This window comes from Trachemys scripta, chromosome 1 (genome assembly GCF_013100865.1).
Source record: "Trachemys scripta elegans isolate TJP31775 chromosome 1, CAS_Tse_1.0, whole genome shotgun sequence".
NCBI classification, from domain to species: Eukaryota; Metazoa; Chordata; order Testudines; family Emydidae; genus Trachemys; species Trachemys scripta.
This window is the reverse complement of record NC_048298.1, coordinates 311,653,863-311,675,349: the sequence shown is the minus strand read 5'-3', so window position 1 is coordinate 311,675,349 and position 21,487 is coordinate 311,653,863. Positions and strand designations below refer to the sequence as shown.

At 39.4% G+C, this 21,487-nt stretch overlaps 1 protein-coding gene across 8 annotated transcripts in view; it reads left to right on the top strand.

The window, feature by feature from the left end:
- Positions 1-21,487, top strand: part of GRIA4 (glutamate ionotropic receptor AMPA type subunit 4) — a 294,599-nt gene that overhangs the window by 191,259 nt on the left and 81,853 nt on the right. For all 8 annotated transcript variants that reach the window (XM_034758866.1, XM_034758860.1, XM_034758863.1 and 5 more), the window contains 4 exons: positions 5,774-5,827; positions 7,895-8,053; positions 9,511-9,678; positions 11,727-11,831. In XM_034758866.1, the coding sequence (XP_034614757.1) occupies positions 5,774-5,827; positions 7,895-8,053; positions 9,511-9,678; positions 11,727-11,831 (486 nt within the window). The remainder of the gene's footprint in view (positions 1-5,773; positions 5,828-7,894; positions 8,054-9,510; positions 9,679-11,726; positions 11,832-21,487) is intronic.

Here is a 21,487-nt window from a genome sequence, read left to right as displayed (position 1 = left end):
TGTCCTATAAATCTCTACCACTCCCTCAAACAAGAACATCCCCATCAACTTTCTTAAGGACTTGCTGTGGAAGGTAAGCTAGTTTCTCAGTGGCTTTTTTATGGGTTCTGAGTGGCTTTGTAAAAGATTTATCCCAGCTTCATACACTGTATAAATTCTCATCTCTTATACGGTTTATATTGTTACCCCTTCTGCCACAATATTTCTGTTCAAGTCTCAATCTTTTATCTTTTACAAGCCTCCACACCTTTTACAATGTATTACACAGGCCTCGCTTTATTGTGTGGCTTCTTTTTCTTAGGCCAGCGGATTGTCACACTATCCTGAAGGGGAAAGCGGCTGTAAAATTCCCATTTGTTATGCACAGCTTTAGCTTTTAGCAGGTGTTTAACTTAAAATAAGGCCTTTTCATTCCAGTGGCACTGACTCCCAGTCTTCTGGAAACCAAAATGAGCAGGAAGTTTCAAGCTGTAATAGTGAGGCATTATTTTTAAATGAGATGTGTTATATTCATTCATTTTGTGGTATTAAAGAGGGAAGGCTGACTCAGAGGGCCTGATTGCTTATGGAAATCAGAACTGGCTGAACTGAAGTCAGTGGAATTTCCACTAGTGCAAGTGAGAGGAGAATCAGAGCCCAAAGCTGTTAACGCTGTCATGGCTCTATCTTCTTTTGATTAAATCCGTTTCTGAATTTCCAAATAGGGTTGCCAATAGTCCTGTATTACAAAGGATGTCCCTTATTTAAATAGAAAATTGCCTGTCCCATACAAAATCAGTATGGGATGCCTTTTATCCCATATTTCAACAGCAGGGGGGCAGTACTCACAGGTGCACAGGGAAAGCAGATGGGGCCACGCTCAAGTGCCAGGGTCAGGAGGGGAGTGGAAAGGTGCACCCCCGTGAGTACTAGCCCACTACTGGACAGGACCCCCTGCTGAGTCCAGCCTTTGAGGGCAGCCCAGTCTTCTTTCCCAGCACAGGCTCTGTCTGGCAGGGTAAATGGATGGGGCTGTGTGCCTGGGAGCTGTACTAAGTGCCAGGGTCAGGAAGGGGCGCTGTGTGACAGGGGTGTAGCCTCCCTGCTCACAGAGTGTCTGCCAATGTCCCCCACAGGGGGCGCAGCACCGCAGCAGGCAAAGACCAGCAACTGCAGCCTCCAACTCGGCTCCTGGTGCCCCTGCAGAAACTGAACAAGAGTCATAGAGGCTGCTGGCCCAGCACCTGAGGCCCTGGGTTCTCTGCAGCATCCAGAGCTGGAGATAGAGAAACCCTAGGAAGCATGGAGTCGGGGGCAGAAGGGACTTACCCTCAGAGGTTCAAGTCAAGATTGGATACATCTGAGCTCTGTCCTGTAGTTTTTAAATACGATGTTGGCAACCCTATTTCCAAGCAAGACTCCCAGAACTGTTGTTGAGCTAATATTAAAGAGTCATGTTAAACACACTGTGTAAAAACCAGGCAGTGCAGAGTTAAGACTGAAAAGCTAGGTCTGATACTTACCACACTTACATCACTTTTATGTCACTCTCACTCCATTGGCTTACATGAAGTTACTCTTGACTTACACTAGTACACAGGAGATCAAAATCAAATTATCTATTCTTAAATTGAATATATTAGATCATCAGTTAAAGACCTATCCAGTATTCTGTTCTTTTTAGGTTCTCGTGCCTAAGATACTTACATGCATTGTAGTAGGTTATTGATAGAGTTTTATGCATTATCTCTAAATGTTTGTCCTTTTGTAGGACTGAGTCAGGATTCTGAGATAATAATGAATTCAGTTCAATGTGGTTTAATCTTTCTCTTTAGTGCATTCATATAAATGAGGAAAGAAGACAGAATAAACTGTAATAGAAATTATAGAGTTTTTACAATAGACTATTACAATTTTTAAGGATACATAAAGATATTTTCATGTAAAATCTCTCTCTCTCTCTAAGAATTGGAAAAAATCCTGCATTGCTACTTGTGCGTGGATTTGATGATCTCTTGGGCTTTTTTGTATTTCTAATTCATTTCACTCTGCTGTAGTATTTAGTAGAATCAAGTGTTCACAGTGAATGATGTGCTGAATGAATTTTGCCTCATTTTCTGCTCATAAGTTGTTTGGGAGCCGCTTACCCTTTTTTTATTTATTCATTATTCGGAATTGTTTATTTTATTTATTTATGAATTTGTTTGGATTTAAATACAACAGCATGACAGAACTCCAATTCTAGGCTTTAGATACCCTTATTAATTTTAAAAATGCAAAATTAATATCATGACCAAAGCAAAATAGTGGCGTGTTTCGGCCTGCTGTCCTTCCCACTCTAGACCAACGTAACCCACCCATCACTTTCCTCCCTAAACTCTCTCTAAGCTGCTTCAGCCTTTTCTAAATGCCAACTCCAGCAGAGATTAGTGTCCCTCAAATATCAATACATTCACATTATTTCAGATGAAGAGAAGAAGGATGGTCTTGCAGTTAAGGCTTCTGGCTTGGGACTCAGTTCAATTCTTCGCTTTGCTATAGCCTTTCTGTGTGACTTTAGTCAAGCCACCTAGTCTCTCTGTGCCTCAGTTCCCCATCTGTAAAATGGGGATAATATTCTTTCTCTCACTCTCTATTTATAATGTAAGCTCTTCAGGACAATGACTATCTCTTACTACGTGTACATACGGTGGGACCCTGATCTCAGTTGTGGCTTCCAGACCTGCCATAATACAAATAATGTAAAATAATAATGGAGTAAGAAATTAATTTCAAAGTCGAGGGGCCCTTGCAGAAAATGTGCTGTCCTCAGCTCCTTTTCTTATATAGGAAGGGCTCCAGTTTGAGTGCCTCCATTGATTTTAGCGGCAGCAATATAGTACAGGGGAAAAGATGGTCCCTCAGATAGTAAGGTCCTCTGTCACGCAGGGTTTCATAGTCAGAACCAGCCCCTGAAACTCCACCTAGAAGCCAATAGGTAGTCAGTGTAGATTTTGGAGTGCTGGTGTCATATGCTCGTAGTGAGGTATTCCATTAAACAAACATTCTGCTTCCAAATGGCAAATAATTCTATAGATTGTTCATGAGCAGCTCATCATAAACATTTTGAGATTCAAAATCAGAACCATGTTGATTAGTTTTGACTGAACATATAGGTCACATAGCATTGTCTCTTGTCCCCAGTTGGATGAGCATAACTCTTAGAATCTGATTTTTAAGAAGTTCAAAATTTGCATTCCACATATATTTTCCAATATTCACTTAACATTTGCTGTGTCCATAAACAGTTCTGACAGCAAACTTGCATGCTAGAATGTCTGCAGAGATCACATGCCAGAAAGGCATGAACATAACTGAAGCAAATTCAGTTAGAAATTTTACTCCAATATTTGCCATAATATTTTTGCAGGATTTGCTCATTTCTATTATTTTAACAATTTTAGAAATGCTTCTGAAACATATGATCATAAGTAGGTTTATGATGAGCTTGCTTGATTTGACTGCCGCACTGTAATGGCCAGTGATGTCTGTGCTGTCAAAACTATACAGGGCCAGATTTTCAGCTCAGGGAAATTGTCATCACTCCACTTATCTCAATGGAGCTATAACATTTTACACCAGTTGAGGATCTGGCCCACAATTTTTAACATGTCATTTGCCTTCTATGTCAAGTTAGTCTCTTTCTCAAAAAGTGGACATTTCACGCAAACGATGCTTCACAAATTATTTAACACAGGATTTTGCAACCTATATCAATTTCTTTGCACTTTGGAGGTGTACGTATACCTGTCTTATGAGTATTACTGATGGGAGTACAGATATAATGGCAGATCACTGGTGTAAGGGACGGCAGCTGCATTGAAGCCAATGGAGTTGCAAGTTACTTATTCCAACAGTGAATTTGGTGAACTCGTATGCACATTGGACAATGCTATGATGACAGGCTTCTGCATATGTGCAGTAGGCCGTTTATAAGGACTTGATTTGATTAAGTGAAATGAAGGCGAGTTTAACCACTGACTTTAAAGGGAGCCTTATTGGACTGCAGATGAGTGCTCAGTTTACATTATGAACAGTCAACCTGACACATGTTGTTTTAAAAAAACGAATCTGATTTTAATAATTGGAACAAAAGGAGCATTAGAAGCCAGTAGTGTTTTGGCAGTTAGCAGAGGGAAGGAACATAGTTTTCTTGCATACCTTATAACTTAAAAATAGCCAATGTTTTTAAGCTCTCTGGATCACTGATGCCAAATTTCTTGGATTCCTCTATTTTGCTGCACCAAGGGGATTGGTCTGTTAGAATAACAGTGGGATTAGGAATCAGTCAGTCCCAAATCCTAATCTGGATTTAGACACTGAATTGCTCTGTGTGCTTTGGCAAATCTTTTAATCTCTCGGGCATTTATCCCTCATCTGTAAAATGGGCATATTAATAATTATCTACTGCATGGGAGGATTAGTGCGTGTTTGTTCTGTGCTTTGACCATGGACAGTGCTGTATGAATGCTAAAACTGTAAACTCTTCAGGGCAGGGTCTGTAGCTGAGGAGGTTCAAAGCAGCAGAGGGGATTGAGCTTCGCGTCTCTCCTATTAATTATTAAATTCATTCCTCCCCCTCCTGGAAAATCTCAGCCGGTGTATGTTTTCTGTGTGTTTGAATTGCAGCTAAAATGCTTTGGGGAGTTGGGTAAATGAGAAGAAACAATTAATATGTTTGAGCCTAAAGCATCGTTTTTATAATGGAGTTGTGAAAGCCCTAAATAAGAGTTAAGAGGACTCTATTGTTGCTGAATAAAAAAATGCATGTTGCAGGTGTTGCTATAGTAAACCTTTAGTAAAAACAGCTTTCACTTTAAAATTAAGCCATTAACATCTGTCATGCTCTGCAGCTAAATATATTCACTCTTAGCTATTCTAGTAAATAATCCGGGATCCACATAGCAAATGCCATCGGAGTTGTCACTAATTATTTTGTGTATTGGCCCAGGGTTGATTTGGGTAGAGAATTATTTTCTCACCCGCAGTGCTGGTCCTTCCAAGTCAAGGCTGTGACAGTTGGCAGCGGGGGGTAATTTGCACTGCTTCACTCAGTTCTGTATCATTTCTCTCTGTGGACCAAATACTCCAGGTTAGTTTGGGCTTAGCCCTTATGCGTGTGTACAGAGGGGTGGGTGGAACAATCAAGGAGTCCCCTGCCGCCTGTGAAAGGACCTGTTGCAATTGCAGCTGATCCCCAAAATGAGCAGAAAGAGCTCAGAGCTGAGCGTGAGCCACACAACCTAGCACTCAATTCTTATTTAGTTTTCACTCACGCAAGCTACTATTATCTTCACCTTCCTGGGTCAGGACTGAATAAAGTACTTGACCCTATAAAAACCGAGAACTTCTGTCCCAAACGCCCAAAATGTACCATGTTCCCCAAGCATGGAAAATAAAAATAAAAAACCAGCCTTTAGTCTTTCATGGTATCATATGACCTCCGGTGTCTGGATATGTATACTGCAGGCAATTACTACACTTGCTAGAATAATATACTGCAGCAACATGTTCAGTCATATGGAATGCATTCAGATTGCAGAATTGTCCATTAATTATTTTAGCTATTTGCATTTTAGCAGGTTCTAATGATTAGGCATTAGGAAAATTATAGCTACCTCAATCACTTTCATGGGGTAATGGGGGAATCTCAACATTATGGCGCTAAAATTACATTTCTCATAATCATATGATGATTAATGCTCAGTTAAAGCAGTACAATAAGATATAGTTTGTTCTTTCTTTCCCCCCACAGATTGTGAGTGTTGGAAAGCATGTTAAAGGCTACCATTACATCGTTGCAAACCTGGTAAGATCCTTTTGTATAATTATGTCAGTGGTTTACAAGTAAAACACTCAACTGTGCTGTGGAGCTATAACACTACACACGAAGTTTGCTATTTGTAACCAATATACAATTTACCATAATAGGTTCTGTGCAATGTACTGAAGAATGTGCATTTTTTGTTTTGACTGCTGCCATTTGCCTAACAGAAAGCCCAATTTTGCCTTAAGATACATTCCATTAAAATCATTACAGGATTAAGGGGCTGCCTTGGTATAACGTAGCACAGAGTTTGATCCATATATAATACTACACTATCATTTTGTACTCATTTTTATGTATTACTAGAATAACAAGGTTCAACATAACTTCTTCACATCCTTCAGGGTAGCAGATGTTTTGCTGTAGTAAGATAAGCTACTTCCAGTAGTATGACTGATTCAGTATTTTCCCTCTAAATCCACATTATACATTTGCGCAAAGAGTGTTCAAAGAGGAAAGGAAACGAGTAAATTAAATATTTAATTATTAAAGCAATCTCTTTGCTTAAACTAAACATCCTCATGCAGAGAATATAGATTCTGGTTCTGAAATACATTTTTGTTTGCTTGTTTTCTTACTCTTCTCACACTTAAAGAATTTGAGCTGACAAAATACTCTGTTGTGCTGCACTGTACTTACAGCTTCAGTTAAAAAAAAATTAAGTTTTTTTCAGACCTTCAGCTTTCAAAACAAGATAAGTCAGTCCTCTCCGGGCTCTTGCCAATTAGACTTTTGGCACCTCAAATGTATATAATTCTTCAAATTATTTTTCCTATGTAAGGTGGTTAGAGGAGAATTGAATTGTTCAGTGGATTGATAATGGGATATGAACTGAAGCTTATTCCCCTCTGGGTTACATGTGAAAGTGACTGGAAGCTGCAGGTATCTGGGGTGGCTGTTCAGTAGCCTGTTTAAAATGAGTTGATGATCTGACACCTTTCACATGCACTAAAATTCTCTTTAAGAGCTTGATCCAATGCCTTTAAAGAGGGTCTATCTATTCACTTTAGTTGGCATTGGGTCAGGTCCTCAGAAAACTTTTTCTAAATCTTGCTTTTTAAGTGCAATGTAATAACACTACTTGGAATAAATTAAAATTTGCCAAAGCAGTAGAAGTTTAAAAAAAATTGAGATGTTTCAGTGGTAGTTTGGTTGGGAAAGGAAGACTTGTGGGGGGTGGTATTTTGTGTTGGTCAGTTGGCTAGTTTGACATTTCTGCATTCCTAAAGTGAAATTAATCCCTAAAAGCACCTTTTATTAAAGGGGTTGGATTTATACTCACTGAACAAATTAACCATAGAAACACATCATTATGGATGTGCCTATAATTTAATTTTTCTTTCTATGTTGACATTGAGGTTTAATATAAACCTCAAATACAAAAGAGGAAATGGTTTTCTGATGTCTACAGTTAAAACTTCATAGTAGGCTTGGTTCTGATGTCACTTACATTGGTTTTACACTGGCAGGCAGACCTACAAACTGTACATATAAATTCTGATATCCCATGACACCATTATATATGTTGGATCACTCATCTATCTTCAGTTTGAACAATTGGTCTCAGACAGTTTATACTTACAAAATAGTGTCTCCTTCACTCTGCAATATCACCTTGAACAATGGGCATAATGGATTAGGTCTCAATCCAATACCCATTGAGGTAGTTTGGAGTCTTTCCTTTGACTTTAATAGAGACTGGATCAGCCCCTTAATATTCTGAAATTGCTTTGCAAACATGATGATCTGAATTTGTCTTCTCAAACATTGTCCATCATTCCCAGTAATGCCTTTTCCAACTGTTGATACATATCTATTGCATTTGAACAGTGATCTGGTAATTTAAATTCACCTTTTTTTTTTATCATTCAAAGTAACATTATGTGCTAAGACTGAAGTTTCTTCCCAGGTTTTAAGCCTTTACTTGTCTTAGAAATCTATTTACCTATTTTCTCTCTGTCTGTTCATTTATGCTCACTTGCTAACCTAAAACACGTCTGGCGCAGAACAATGTGCTAGGGCAAACAAAATGTTAAATTGATTTTCTAGGGATTCAAAGATATTTCTTTGGAGAGGTTTATGCATGGAGGAGCCAATGTAACAGGATTTCAGTTAGTAGATTTCAGTACTCCTATGGTAACTAAACTCATGCAGCGCTGGAAGAAGCTGGATCAGAGAGAATACCCGGGATCTGACAGCCCTCCAAAGGTACTTGTTAATTTTACATGCTACCAAGGATTTCATTCAAACATTTTAACTTATAATTCACATAACTGAGTTCATGAATAAATGCTTTGTTTCATAATATTGAGCTACAGCACAAGATAAGTGACCTCACAAATACTGATAACTAATTAAACTCAGCATTGCAATTATCTGATAGAAATATGAACTGCTACAACTTTTACATCTTCTGTCACTTATTCTCCAATTAACCCCCTTAATGACAAGAAATAGAAATCAAAAGTTTATTTAAAACTGACATCCTAACTCCAACCAATCTTTCATGTTAGCCTTATCATATTATATGCACATTGAACTCATAAATTTCCAGGCAGCAAGCTGTCTTCTGAATCTGAGATATAATAATAATTAATATATCATCCCTATGTTGTTGACTATCTGGAAATTACAAATAGTTAGGATCTTACAGTGCAACGGCATGCCTTTCTGGTTCTTATCTGTCCTGTCCAATACACGTATCAAAATCTGGCCTCTTCTACAGACCTAACATTTTCTTGACATGCAAGCCACAACTTGGCTGTAAAGATGAGTGCCTTAGAATTAATTTATTATTAATAGTAATAAATTGTATTATGGTGGTGTCTAGAGACCTGATAGGGATTGGGACTCCATTGTGCTAGGCACTGTACAAACACATAATAAGAGATAACCCCTGTACCAAAGAGTTTACGACCTAAACAGACAAGATAAAATGTGGGAGAGGAAACAAAGAAGTGAATTGAGTTACCCAAAGTCACAGAGCAGATCAGTCTCCTGACTCTCAGCCCAGTGCCTTATCCACTAGACTACCCTGCCTTTGAGCATCTGTGTGCTTTTCACCTGTGTCTTCAAACTAACAGCTGCTGCATACTCGATCTTCCATGTTTTTTGCCTAGAACTGATACTTTTCACTCTGACTTCTCTAGTCTCCTTTATTTCACTATAGCCTATTTTATGAGAGCAACTAAGCAGAAATTTTGCAAATGGAATGAAAAATACTAATCCTGATTACGCTGCAATTTAAGTAACGGGGTTCTCCCACTCTTTCCAGTGCATTTATTCATGATCCTACACCTGCTCAGTGAACTACCAGTTCTTCTCTCACCTTCAGTAAAGATGGCTCGGCAGGTGTTAGTCTCAGAGGGATAAAATAAATGACAAAAAGTTTGAGAAACAGAGATCATTGTTTTAATTTGTCTCCTGCTATGGTTCCTCAGAGAGATCTTTTGCTGATCTTCTGAAATACAGTTTTAAAGCTGAACTATTGTAGTATGATCTCAACTCTGAGAGCATGCATTCCTTGCTTAGATGAAACTTCTATTGACTTTGATGGGAGTTTTCTCTCAGGGTGCATAACAGGCTAAAACAGAAATATATCTAAGTCTAAGCTGATTTTCTATAGTCTTGCCACACTGAAATGATGCATTTGACTCCCTGTTTAGTACACATCTGCTCTGACCTATGATGGGGTACTTGTGATGGCTGAAACATTCCGTAACCTTAGAAGGCAGAAAATTGATATTTCACGGAGAGGGAATGCTGGGGATTGTCTTGCTAATCCAGCTGCACCATGGGGCCAGGGGATTGATATGGAGAGAACACTCAAACAGGTAAAATTATGCTTAATTCTAGTGACCTTGGTGAATAGTAGATCAATTTGCTAGTTCTGTGATGTGGAAGGTATAACACTCAACAAGGTGTGATGGGCATGTGGGGACGTCTATTTTCAATCACCATTTGAAAGCACCCAGTAATAGTTTGATTGGCTTCACTACTGCTGTTTTAGTTTATTGGTTGAGAGAGAGGGTAGAGAGCTTCTCAGTTATTCAGATACATCTTTGATCCCTCCATTTGTCAGACAAATTATATTATCAATTAAGCACAAGATCTGTGGCCTGACCACAGAGCAAACACTTTACCTGGTATATTGAAAACTCCTCTGTTATACTGTAAGAAATGAAATATTCTCTACTGAAGTGCTTAGTTTGCCAACTGCTTTGTGCACTGTAGTCTAGGCAGGAAAAGTGATATTCATTTAAAGAAAAAGTAAAGTCCAGGTAATACAAATAGAAGAACGTGTAATTAAATTAATGTTAGAGAGTTGTTTTATTAACCAAACTGGGATGTGGTTTGCATCATCCCAAATGCTTGTAAAGTACTCCCAGTGCAAATCACATAGGTAAAATTATTTAAAGTTTTTGTTTCTTTAAAAAGAAGATATCCCAGAGCCATTGTTATTGATGTCAGAAGTTTGAATTTCTGATGAATATGAATGCCTAGGAAGTTCCAGATCCCTGTCAAGATGATTTAGCCTTTCTCTCCAAGAGTGGAGATTTTTTTAAAAAAAAATCCTACTGTAGAATTTAAATCATTCCAATTGCAAATGAGCAGACTCAACTCAGGAGCAGACACTGAGAAGAAGTGACTTCTGACAGAACTGGCAGCTTTCTGCCTACCAGCAAGGGTTTCAGTCTTGAAGAAGAGTTGGATAAGGCTGAAATGGACAAAGACAGAAGGATCTGATTTAAAATGCACGTCCTGACTCTTATGAAAAGATATTAAACATTTAATGTACTTCAAATATTCTGTGAAGAAAGTGTCCAGATCTATAATATTCTCTAAAGGCATGAAGTCAAGTTTCTATGGTGAAGCTGACATCAGGATCATAAAGTCTGAGTAATGGGTCTATATGGGCTTGATTGTGTTACCGTGGAAGCCAATGGAACACATCCACTGACATCATCAGGATAAGGACCAGAAGCTGTGTGTCTTATCAGTGCAGTGCCATAGCACCCACAACCCAGGGGCCGAGCCTAGGCTGCAGTTCAAGCCATGCCCCCACTGCATCTGCTGCATCAGTCTGTGGGCTGAAATTGCACTCACAGTTCCAGAATCTCACTTGCACATGGTGTTTAGGGCCACGGGGAAAAAAGGACTTATGGATCCCACAGCCTCTCCCCGTCACCCTCTGGACTAAAGGTGTTGAGACATCTCCACTCCAGGCCACCCTCCCCTCACACAGACATACCAGGCTTCTGTAGTACAGAGGGCTTTACTTAGGCCAGGGTTCAGCAACCTTTCAGAAGTTTCATTTATTCACTCTAATTTAAGGTTTTGCATGCCAGTAATATATTTTAACGTTTTTAGAAGGTCTCTTTCTATAAGTCTATAATATATAACTAAATGATTGTTGTATGTAAAGTAAATAAGGTTTTTAAAATGTTTAAGAAGCTTCATTTAAAATTAAATTAAAATGCAGAGGCCACCGGACCGGTGGCCAGGACCCGGGCAGTGTGAGTGCCACTGAAAATCAGCTCACGTGCCACCTTCGGCACACGTGCCATAGGTTGCCTACCCCGACTTAGGCCCTCTGCGGCAGGGTGAATTTCACCCTTGTTAGTATTGTACTTCAGTACACGCATGCCTTAGTATCAAGATTTGAGCTGGAAAAGACTCAAAAGGCCAAGTAAAATATCCTTTTTAGTTAGTTAGTTTGTTTTGGACCAAAGTAATATATTTACAATATACTGCAGTGAAAATACATGGTCCAAAAGCACAAGACGTATGTGTTCCGTGAGTCATTTAATAATGCCCAGCTACTGTGCAGCAATTGGGTGCAAAAAGCACATGAGGCTGGAATTTCTTTTTTAATTTTTAGGTTCGAATACAAGGGCTGACCGGAAATGTTCAGTTTGATCACTATGGTCGCAGAGTCAACTACACAATGGATGTATTTGAGCTGAAGAGCACAGGCCCTCGTAAGGTACGTGCTGGTCATATCTGAAAGGGTCTGTCTGTCTATTGAAATACTAAATAAATAAAGCCATCAAAATAAGGACTTGAGATCTGGGACTAAAAAGCTCTTGTGTCAAATTTTTCCATGGTGTAAGCAGGTGCAATACCACTGATGTCAATGAAGGTGTAGCCACTAGCACCAGCGATGAATTTGGCCCATTATTTTTACAGTCTTTGTTAAATACACACAGTATGTTACAGATTATGTGGTATTGAGGTTTGTGAGGTCTTTTGAGAGTGTAAAGTAAATTTTATAGTAGATACATTTATTCTGTGCAACAATGTAAGAGGAAAATGAACAAAAACAAGGGTGTGTGTATGTGAAAGTTGTTTAATCAGGCATAGTCTAATGAAAAACGGCTTGATGGGGTTTTGTTAGGGTGCCTGGGAAGTGAAGCAGGGTCAACAGTCTGAGTAGTACATGCCTACTGCACCTTATCTGCAGTAAATTATCGACATTTTGCAGTTGTGTTTTTATCTTATAGATGAACATAAACTAGAAATCTTAATTAATATAGGTTTTTTGAGGGTCAGGAGGAAAGGAAGAGAAAAATAATTGCTCCAGCTAATTACATTTGCTTTAAATACAACTGGCCTTATTTTCATCATTATTTTGTATAAACATTTTAAAAGGTCACCATAGACAAGTACACTTTTTTGCATGCCCAGTTGGCATGCGGACAACTCAGGCAAATGCTTGTAGGTATGTGCATATAAATCCTCAAGAGGTGTTGTTCGCATAAAGGAGAGTGCACCCTTGGAAAATATGGGCTTTATACTTTGTAATTCCTTTTGCTTTCTTGCTGAAGCTTGTAAATGTTTCATGAATATAAAATATATAATGAAAAAGAGAAAAGGGTAATTGGGTGCATGCATTCTGTTCCTATTTGGAGTGCCATGTCCCGTTTTATTTGCCAGACCATCCAAAAAATATAGCAGAGTTTGAAAGGGGGCAGAGAGATGAGCCAAAGGTGTATAGGAGAGTAGCAGCTCGTGAATTAATACTGAGACAAATCAGGAATAAATTAAGTCAAAAGTCCTTCACTGTTAGATACACAGGAATTTTCAGAACAGACATGCTCAGCAAATGATACCCTGATGAATTGTCATTCCCAAAAGACAAACAGTTCAACATCATAGTGATATGGGGGGAAGAGTACTAAACAACAGACCCAGAGCCCAAGCTTTGGTCAAGACAAATTAACTGAAAAGGTATACAGGTAATAGCTATGACCCAAATCAATTTATTAGGCTCCACCTAAACCAAAGTGGATCCAGACTGCTGGCACTAAACATTAAAAAGGTTGTAGAGCAGTTTTTAAACTAGGAGATGGGGGAAAGCCGACTGCTACAGAGGAGCATGTGGATCAGACAGAGACTTCTCTTAGAGGAGAGTCTATTGATAGAGATTCTCTAGGTTATAGTCAGGAACAGAGGATGGAAGAGGATAATGTAAGGGCCAGATCAGATGAGAAACATTCACATAAAGAATCTGACGCGTCAGAAAAGGCAGACAAATAAACAGTGACAAGTTTTTAAAGTGCTTATACACAAATGCTAGAAGTCTAAATAATAAGATGGGTGAACTAGAGTGCCTTGTGATAAAGGAGGATATTGATATAATAGGCATCACAGAAACCTGGTGGACTGAGGACAATCAATGGGACACAATCATTCTGGGGTACAAAATATATCGGAAGGACAGAACAGGTTGTGAAGGGGGGGAAGTGGCACTATATGTGAAGGAAAATGTAGAATCAAATGAAGTAAAAATCTTAAGTGAATCCACATGTTCCATAGAATCTCTAAGAATAGTAATTTCATGCTCTAATAAGAATATAACATTAGGGATCTATTATCGACCACCTGACCAGGACAGTGATAGTGATGATGAAATGCTAAGGGAAATTAGAGAGGCTATCAAAATTAAGAACTCAATAATAGTGGGGGATTTCAATTATCCCCATATTGACTGGGAACATGTCACCTCAGGACGAAATGCAGAGACAAAATTTCTCGATACTTTAAATGACTGCTTCTTGGACCAGCTGGAACAGAAACCCACAAGGGGAGAGGCAACTCTAGATTTAGTCCTGAGTGGAGCGCAGGAGCTGGTCCAAGAGGTAATAATAACTAGACCACTTGGAAATAGTGACCATAATGTAATAACATTCAACATCCCTGTGGTGGGAAGAACATCTCAACAGCCCAACACTGTGGCATTTAATTTCAAAAAGGGGAACTATGCGAAAATGAGGGGGTTAGTTAAACAGAAATTAAAAGGTACAGTGACTAAAGTGAAATCCCTGCAAGCTGCATGGGTGCTTTTTTAAAGACACCATAATAGAGACCCAACTTAAATGTATACCCCAAATTAAGAAACACAGTAAAAGAACTAAAAAAGAGCCACCGTGGCTTAACAACCATGTAAAAGAAGCAGTGATAGATAAAAAGACTTCCTTTAAAAAGTGGAAATCAAATCCTAGCGAGGTAAATAGAAAGGAACATAAACACTGCCAAATTAAGTGTAAAAATGTAATAAGAAAAGCCAAAGAGGAGTTTGAAGAATGGCTAGCCAAAAACTCGAAAGATAATAACAAAATGTTTTTTAAGTACATCAGAAGCAGGAAGCCTGCTAAACAACCAGTGGGGCCCTCGATGATAGAGATAAAAAAGGAGCGCTTAAAGACGATAAAGTCATTGCGAAGAAACTAAACAAATTCTTTGCTTCAGTCTTCATGGCTGAGGATGTTAGGGAGATTCCCAAACCCTAGCCGGCTTTTGTAGGTGACAAATCTGAGGAACTGTCACAGACTGAAGTGTCACGAGAGCAGGTTTTGAAATTCATTAATAAACTTAACATTAACAAGTCACCGGGACCAGATGGCATTCACCCAAGAGTTCTGAAAGAACTCAAATGTAAAATTGCGGAACTATTAACTAGGGTTTGTAACCTGTCCTTTAAATCGGCTTCTGTACCCAATGACTGGAAGATAGCTAATGTAACGCCAATATTTAAAAAGGGCTCTAGAGGTGATCCCGGCAATTACAGACCGGTAATTCTAACGTCTGTACCGGGCAAATTACTCGAAACAATAGTAAAGAATAAAATTGTTAGACACATAGAAGAACATAAATTGTTGGGCAAAAGTCAGCATGGTTTCTGTAAAGGGAAATCATGTCTTACTAATCTATTAGAGTTCTTTGAAGGGCTCAACAAACATGTGGACAAGGGGGATCCAGTGGACATAGTGTACTTAGATTTCCAGAAAGCCTTTGACAAGGTCCCTCACCAAAGGCTCTTACATAAATTAAATTGTCATGGGATAAAAGGGAAGGTCCTTTCATGGATTGAGAACTGGTTAAAAGACAGGGAACAAAGGGTAAGAATAAATAGTAAATTTTCAGAATGGAGAGGGGTAACTAGTGGTGTTCCCCAAGGGTCAGTCCTAGGACCAATCCTATTCAACTTATTCATAAATGATCTGGAGAAAGGGGCAAAAAGGGAGGTGGCAAAGTTTACAGATGATACTAAACTGCTCAAGATAGTTAAGACCAAAGCAGACTGTGACGAACTTCAAAAAGATCTCACAAAACTAAGTGATTGGGCAACAAGATGGCAAATGAAATTTAATGTGGATAAATGTAAAGTAATGCACATTGGAAAAAATAACCCCAACTATACATACAATATGATGGGGGCTAATTTAGCTACAACAAATCAGGAAAAAGATCTTGGAGTCATAGTGGATAGTTCTCTGAAGATGTCCACGCAGTGTGCAGAGGGGTCAAAAAAGCAAACAGGATGTTAGGAATCATTAAAAAGGGGATCGAGAATAAGACGGAGAATATATTAATGCCCTTATATAAATCAATGGTACTCCCACATCTTGAGTACTGCGTATAGATGTGGTCTCCTCATCTCAAAAAAGATATACTGGCACTAGAAAAGGTTCAGAGAAGGGCAACTAAAATGATTAGGGGTTTGGAGAGGGTCCCATACAAGGAGAGATTAAAGAGGCTAGGGCTTTTCAGCTTGGAAAAGAGGAGACTAAGGGGGGATATGATAGAGGTATATTAAATTATGAGTGATGTGGAGAAAGTAGATAAGGAAAAGTTATTTACTTATTCCCATAATACAAGAACTAGGGGTCACCAAATGAAATTAATAGGCAGCAGGTTTAAAACAAATAAAATTAAGTTCTTCTTCACAAAGCGCCCAGTCAACTTGAGGAACTCCTTACCTGAGGAGGTTGTGAAGGCTAGGACTATAACAGCGTTTAAAAGACAACTAGATAAATTCATGGAGGTTAAGTCCATTAATGGCTATTAGCCAGGATGAGTAAGGAATGGTGTCCTTAGACTTTGTTTGTTAGAGGGTGGAGATGGATGGCAGGAGAGAGATCATTTGATCATTACCTGTTAGATTCAATCCCTCTGGGGCACCTGGCCTTGACCACTGTAGGTAGATAGGATACCAGGCTAGATGGATCTTTGGTCTGACCCAGTACCACTGTTCTTATGTTAATTTTATGGAGATGTCCTATCTCCTAGAACTGGAAGTACCTTGAAAGGTCATCAAGTCCAGCCCCTGCCTTTACTAGCAGGACCAAGTACTGATTTTGCCCCAGCTCCCTAAGTGACCCTCTCAAGGATTGAACTCACAACGCTGGGTTTTAGCAGGTCAAATGCTCAAACCACTAAGCTATCCCTCCTATCCATATGTTCTTATGTTAATGTGTGCAGTTGTAGTTTGCAAGCATGACAAATGACTGAACTCTGATATGGAGAAGGTGGACCTGTCCTGGTCCTTTCATGAATCCCTCTGTCATCTGACAATGAATATGTTTAATCTGGCTGCCACTCCTGGTCTAACTGCCTCTGGTTTTGGTTGTCCCCACATTGTGGACAACAGGCAGTAAGTGCATGTGGCTGCAGCACATAGGAACTCAGGGCTGAAGTTTCTATTATCTTTCGAGTGTTCTCTGTATATTCCACTCATAGGATGCTCTGACTGGTGTAGCCTGTATGGTAGAATTCTAGTTGGTAGTAGCCCTTGGAGCATTCATGAGCCTCCCTTGCTCTTCCCTTCAGTGAACATTAAATATCCCAGGGCATGGGTATGAAAGGTCATGGCACTTCAACCTCCTCTATTCCTTCTAACCGCCACCAGCTGAACAGTTAGAAACTTGCTATCAGATACTTCGAGATCTATGTTGGCTAGTTAGTTTAGGTATCAGTAGTTAGTAGTTGTCTGTAGCAATTAGTAGTTATCTGTAGCAGTCAAGTTAGTGATAGATAGCAATCAGGATGTCTGAACTGGAGGCTAAAAAGCCTGTATTTAAGAGATGTCTCATGTCCGGTGGTGTTCCTGGTGTCAGACACACATGACAGATGTCTGGCATCTTTCGGAGAGGGACAATCTCCTTCAAAATGCTCTGTTTCCTCAACTTTTACTACACAAGCAAAGAAGGAAAGACAAAACTTCCAGCAATTTTACTACAAGAGGCGCTGTCAGTGAAAACATCTGGAATGGAAAGTGCACAGAGACCTGCTTCGCGCCAAGCAATTCAATCAAATGGGACAGATCCTCCATGGTACCTGGTACTACAGGATCCAAGAAATGTAAGGATCTGAAGAAAAAGAAATCCATGATGGTGTCAGCCTTTGTTTTTAGAGCCAATTTGATTCAGGAGGACTCATCTTCAGTGCCAAGTATGCATATCCAATGCTGGTTGATGTCTGCCTCCTTGTAAAGAGCAATCTGTGAGAAAAAGATTCATCTAGACACACTTTTTGAAGAACATTGCTTGGATGCAGGATCTTGAGGTAGGATCAGGAGATGTTCTTCAAATTTGATCGTGTTGGATCCAGATGAACTGGTTCTGAAAAGGAAAACTAAGTACTGAGGATGATGGGATCCAATAAAGATTCAGTACTCAGAGCCAGCATGGTACTGACAGCAGATAATTGTGCAGGCAGTGGTTCATTGTTCAACTCCATCACCAATTTTGTTAGTAACTGGCCAGGTATTACTTCTGAGTAGGTATCAGATCCAACTAGCTGCTTCTCCAAGAATCAGCAGAAGGCTGAAAGAAATCAGGATTTCCCCAATACTTCCACCATCTAGGACTTCTTCACAAGAGAATCATAGAATATCATCTAGTCCAACCCCCTGCTCAAAGCAGGACCAATCCCCAGACAGGTTTTTGCCCCAAATCCCTAAATGGCCTTCTCAAGGATTGAACTCAGAACCCTGGGTTTAGCAGGCCAGTGCTCAAACCACTAAGCTATCCCTCCCTCCAAGGTTTACTTGCCACTCTCTTTCCAAGGGGGTTATTACCTCTGGTTCCATTCAAACCACAAAGGGATTGAGGTCAGAAAAGAGATACACATAGGAGACTGGATCTGGAGAAAGACTATTATAGACAGATTCATATATATCCACCAGATCTGTATGCACAAAGGTATTGTCAACCAGACCCATCAGTGGGTTTTTGACCTGACTGGCAAGTATCCCTTTAGTACACTGGCCATCTCCAGCACCTAATCAAGAAGATCCAATATATGGAAATAGACCTTCACCAATTCAATACCAGGAGAACATTCAGTTGTTGGATCTGAAGGATACATATTTGACAACACAAACAATGCTGGATAAGTTACCTATGGAAGTAAGGGAACCATTGTCTGAGGAGAGGCAATTACTGGAGCTGAGGGAGTCTGAACCAGATTCCAAAGATATGTCTTCTCCAGATGAAAATGTGGAGGATACTTCAGCATTATCATCAGTCAGAGGATACTGTGGCTTTTCATGAGCTAGTTACATGCATGACAAAAACATTAGATATTCTCTCAGTTTTGCTTGAAGAATCAGCCCATCCTGGTTTTGACATTTTGGGGGCTGCTGTTAGACAACGAGCTACACTTCCTTTAGAACTGTTGTTGAAGCCAACAAAATCAATTTGGAATACTCCCTCATCTGCTCAGCCTTTATCAAAAAATGCAGATAAATTATATCAATTTACACATGAAGGGCTGGCTTATGTTTTGTACCCATCCATCTCCTAATTTGTTGTGGTTGAGGCTTTTATTTAAAGATCGAAAGATCCCCAAATTGATTCTATTCTGTCTTATAAGGAGTCGAAGAGGTTGGATATTTTTGGAAGAAAAATATTTTCTTCAGCTACGTTAGCCATGTGCATATCTAATTATGAAGCTTTCATCGCTAAGTAGCGATATCATCACTGGTGAAAAATGTCTTTGTTCCTCAATTCCCTACTGGAGGGACACAAAATGTTAGCCAGTGCTATTTTGACTACGGGATGAAATGTGGGATGAGGGCTGAACAATTTTAAGTCTGGCTTTTGACTCTTCAGCGAGGACAATAGCTTCAGCTATCACATTAAGAAGATGTGCATGATTAAGATTCGTGGGACTTTCTCATGAGACAAAGATGAGAATTGAAGATTTTCCTTTTGAAGGAAGTCTGTTTAGTATACAGACTGATGAGATACTGGAGAAAATGAAAAATGTGAGATCCACAGCCAGATCTTTAGGTTTCTTTAATACAGCAAAGAGATCATATTCAACATACCACAGACATGATCTACCTTCTTCTTTGTTATTGCTTCCTTACAAATATCAAAGGAAGACCTATCATTACCAGCCTCAGTGTCATACCCCCCACCCTCAGCAACTACAAAGATAGAGGCCATTTAAACTTTGAAATAATAGGGCGAAGACTTCCACTTCTTCATCTTTGGCGATCCCCGCAAGATCACAGATTTGACATGAGGACACAGAGTTTTAAATCAGTCCAATTGGGCTTTGTTTATCCACAGTTTGGAGACCATTTGTCTCGTTTTTATCAACAATAGGGGTTGATAACATCAGATAGGTGGATCCTAAAAGTTGTTGCATGCAGTTACATGATTCGATTCAAAACCCTTCCATCCTACAACCTTCCCATTTCCTTCCAGGGCAGGTAGTGAGTTCACAGTGAATAGTTAAAGAAAGAGATTCATTCTCTATTGGCAGCACAGGCAACAGAGATCATACAACAAAGTCAGCTAGGGAGGGGGTTTATTCTTATTATTTGCTCATTTCAAAAAAACATAGGGGCCTTCACCCTGTTTTAGATTTAAGAATATTAAACATGTATATACAGAAATTTTGTTTCCACGTGTTATCTCAAACTTCTATAATCCCTTCTCTCTTCCTTCAGGGTTGGTTTTCAGCTTAGATTTGAAAGATGTATATTTCAAAAATACCACGTCACTTGAAATATCTGTGTTTCATGGTAGGAGATGACCATTTTCAGTACAAGGTTCTCCCTTCAGGTTGTCTACAGCAGCCAGGGTGTTTACAAAATGCCTGTCTGTAGTGGCAGCACACCTAAGAAGGAATGGGATGTTTGTGTACCCGTACCTAGATGGCTGGTAAATAAAAGCATAATCCTATTGCATGTAAGACAATATGTTCCCTTTTTTGCCAGTCTGAGGTTACAAATAAAGTTCATTCTAGTCCCAACTCAGCAAATTCTTCCCAATTCAGCAAATCCTATTTATGGAAGCCATTCTAGATTCAACTGCGGCAACAGCTTTTCTCCTAGAGGAGAGATTTATAAAAATAAAAATTTCTCCCTCTCAAGTTACCACGTCCATCAATTCTCTTTTTTTTTTTCTGGTTGCTGGGTCTTTTGATGTCAGTCTGGGCAGTGACACAATGCATTCATCTTTAGATGAGAGATCTTCAACACTGGTTAGCGATAAATTACAAATCAGGTTTAGGCAACATGCATCACAAAGTGATCATTCCACAACAGGTGTTGGCATCACTTTTGTGGTGGATAAACACTCAAAATGTAATGAAGGGCAAACCTTTCAATTCCCCTCTGCCTTCAGTAATATTCACCTCCGATACATCTACACTGGGATGAGGACATCTATACTGGCATCTGGACAACAAATTGATCACTGATCAACAAAAGAAAAGACCAAAAGTTCCTACCTATTACTATATTAGAGCTGAGGATGCTCAGACTAGCTCTAAAGTAGTTTCTACTTCAGGTACAACACGTTAGTTCAGAAGATAACAGGCAATACGAGGGTGCTATATTATCTACACAAACAAGGGGGGACTTATTCCCAACAACTATGCATGGAGGCAGAGAACCTTTGGAAATGGTGTATAGAACACAACACTGCTCAAATAACAATATATATATAGTGGGGGGAACAAAAAACTCTTGCAGATCATCTGAGCAGGTCAACATATTATATGCACGAATGGTCCTTGAAGCACGAATGGTAACACATCTCTTGGGTTCATGGGGAAATCCGATAATAGATCTTTTTGCATCCAACAGCAACGGCAAGTGTCAAAGATTTTATCTGAGATCAAATAGAGATAGTGAGTCAATATCAGATGCATTTACCCCCTTTCCCCTCATTCAGAGAGTGAGAAACAGAAGGCCAGGATGATTTTAATAGCGGCAGCATGGCCCAGACAACAATGGTATCCGCACTTAATTCACCTGTCAAGAGCCTGTAATGGAGCCTCTGCCACTGCTACCAGACTTGTTGTTTCAATAACTTGGGATGGTTTATCATCCGAATCTTA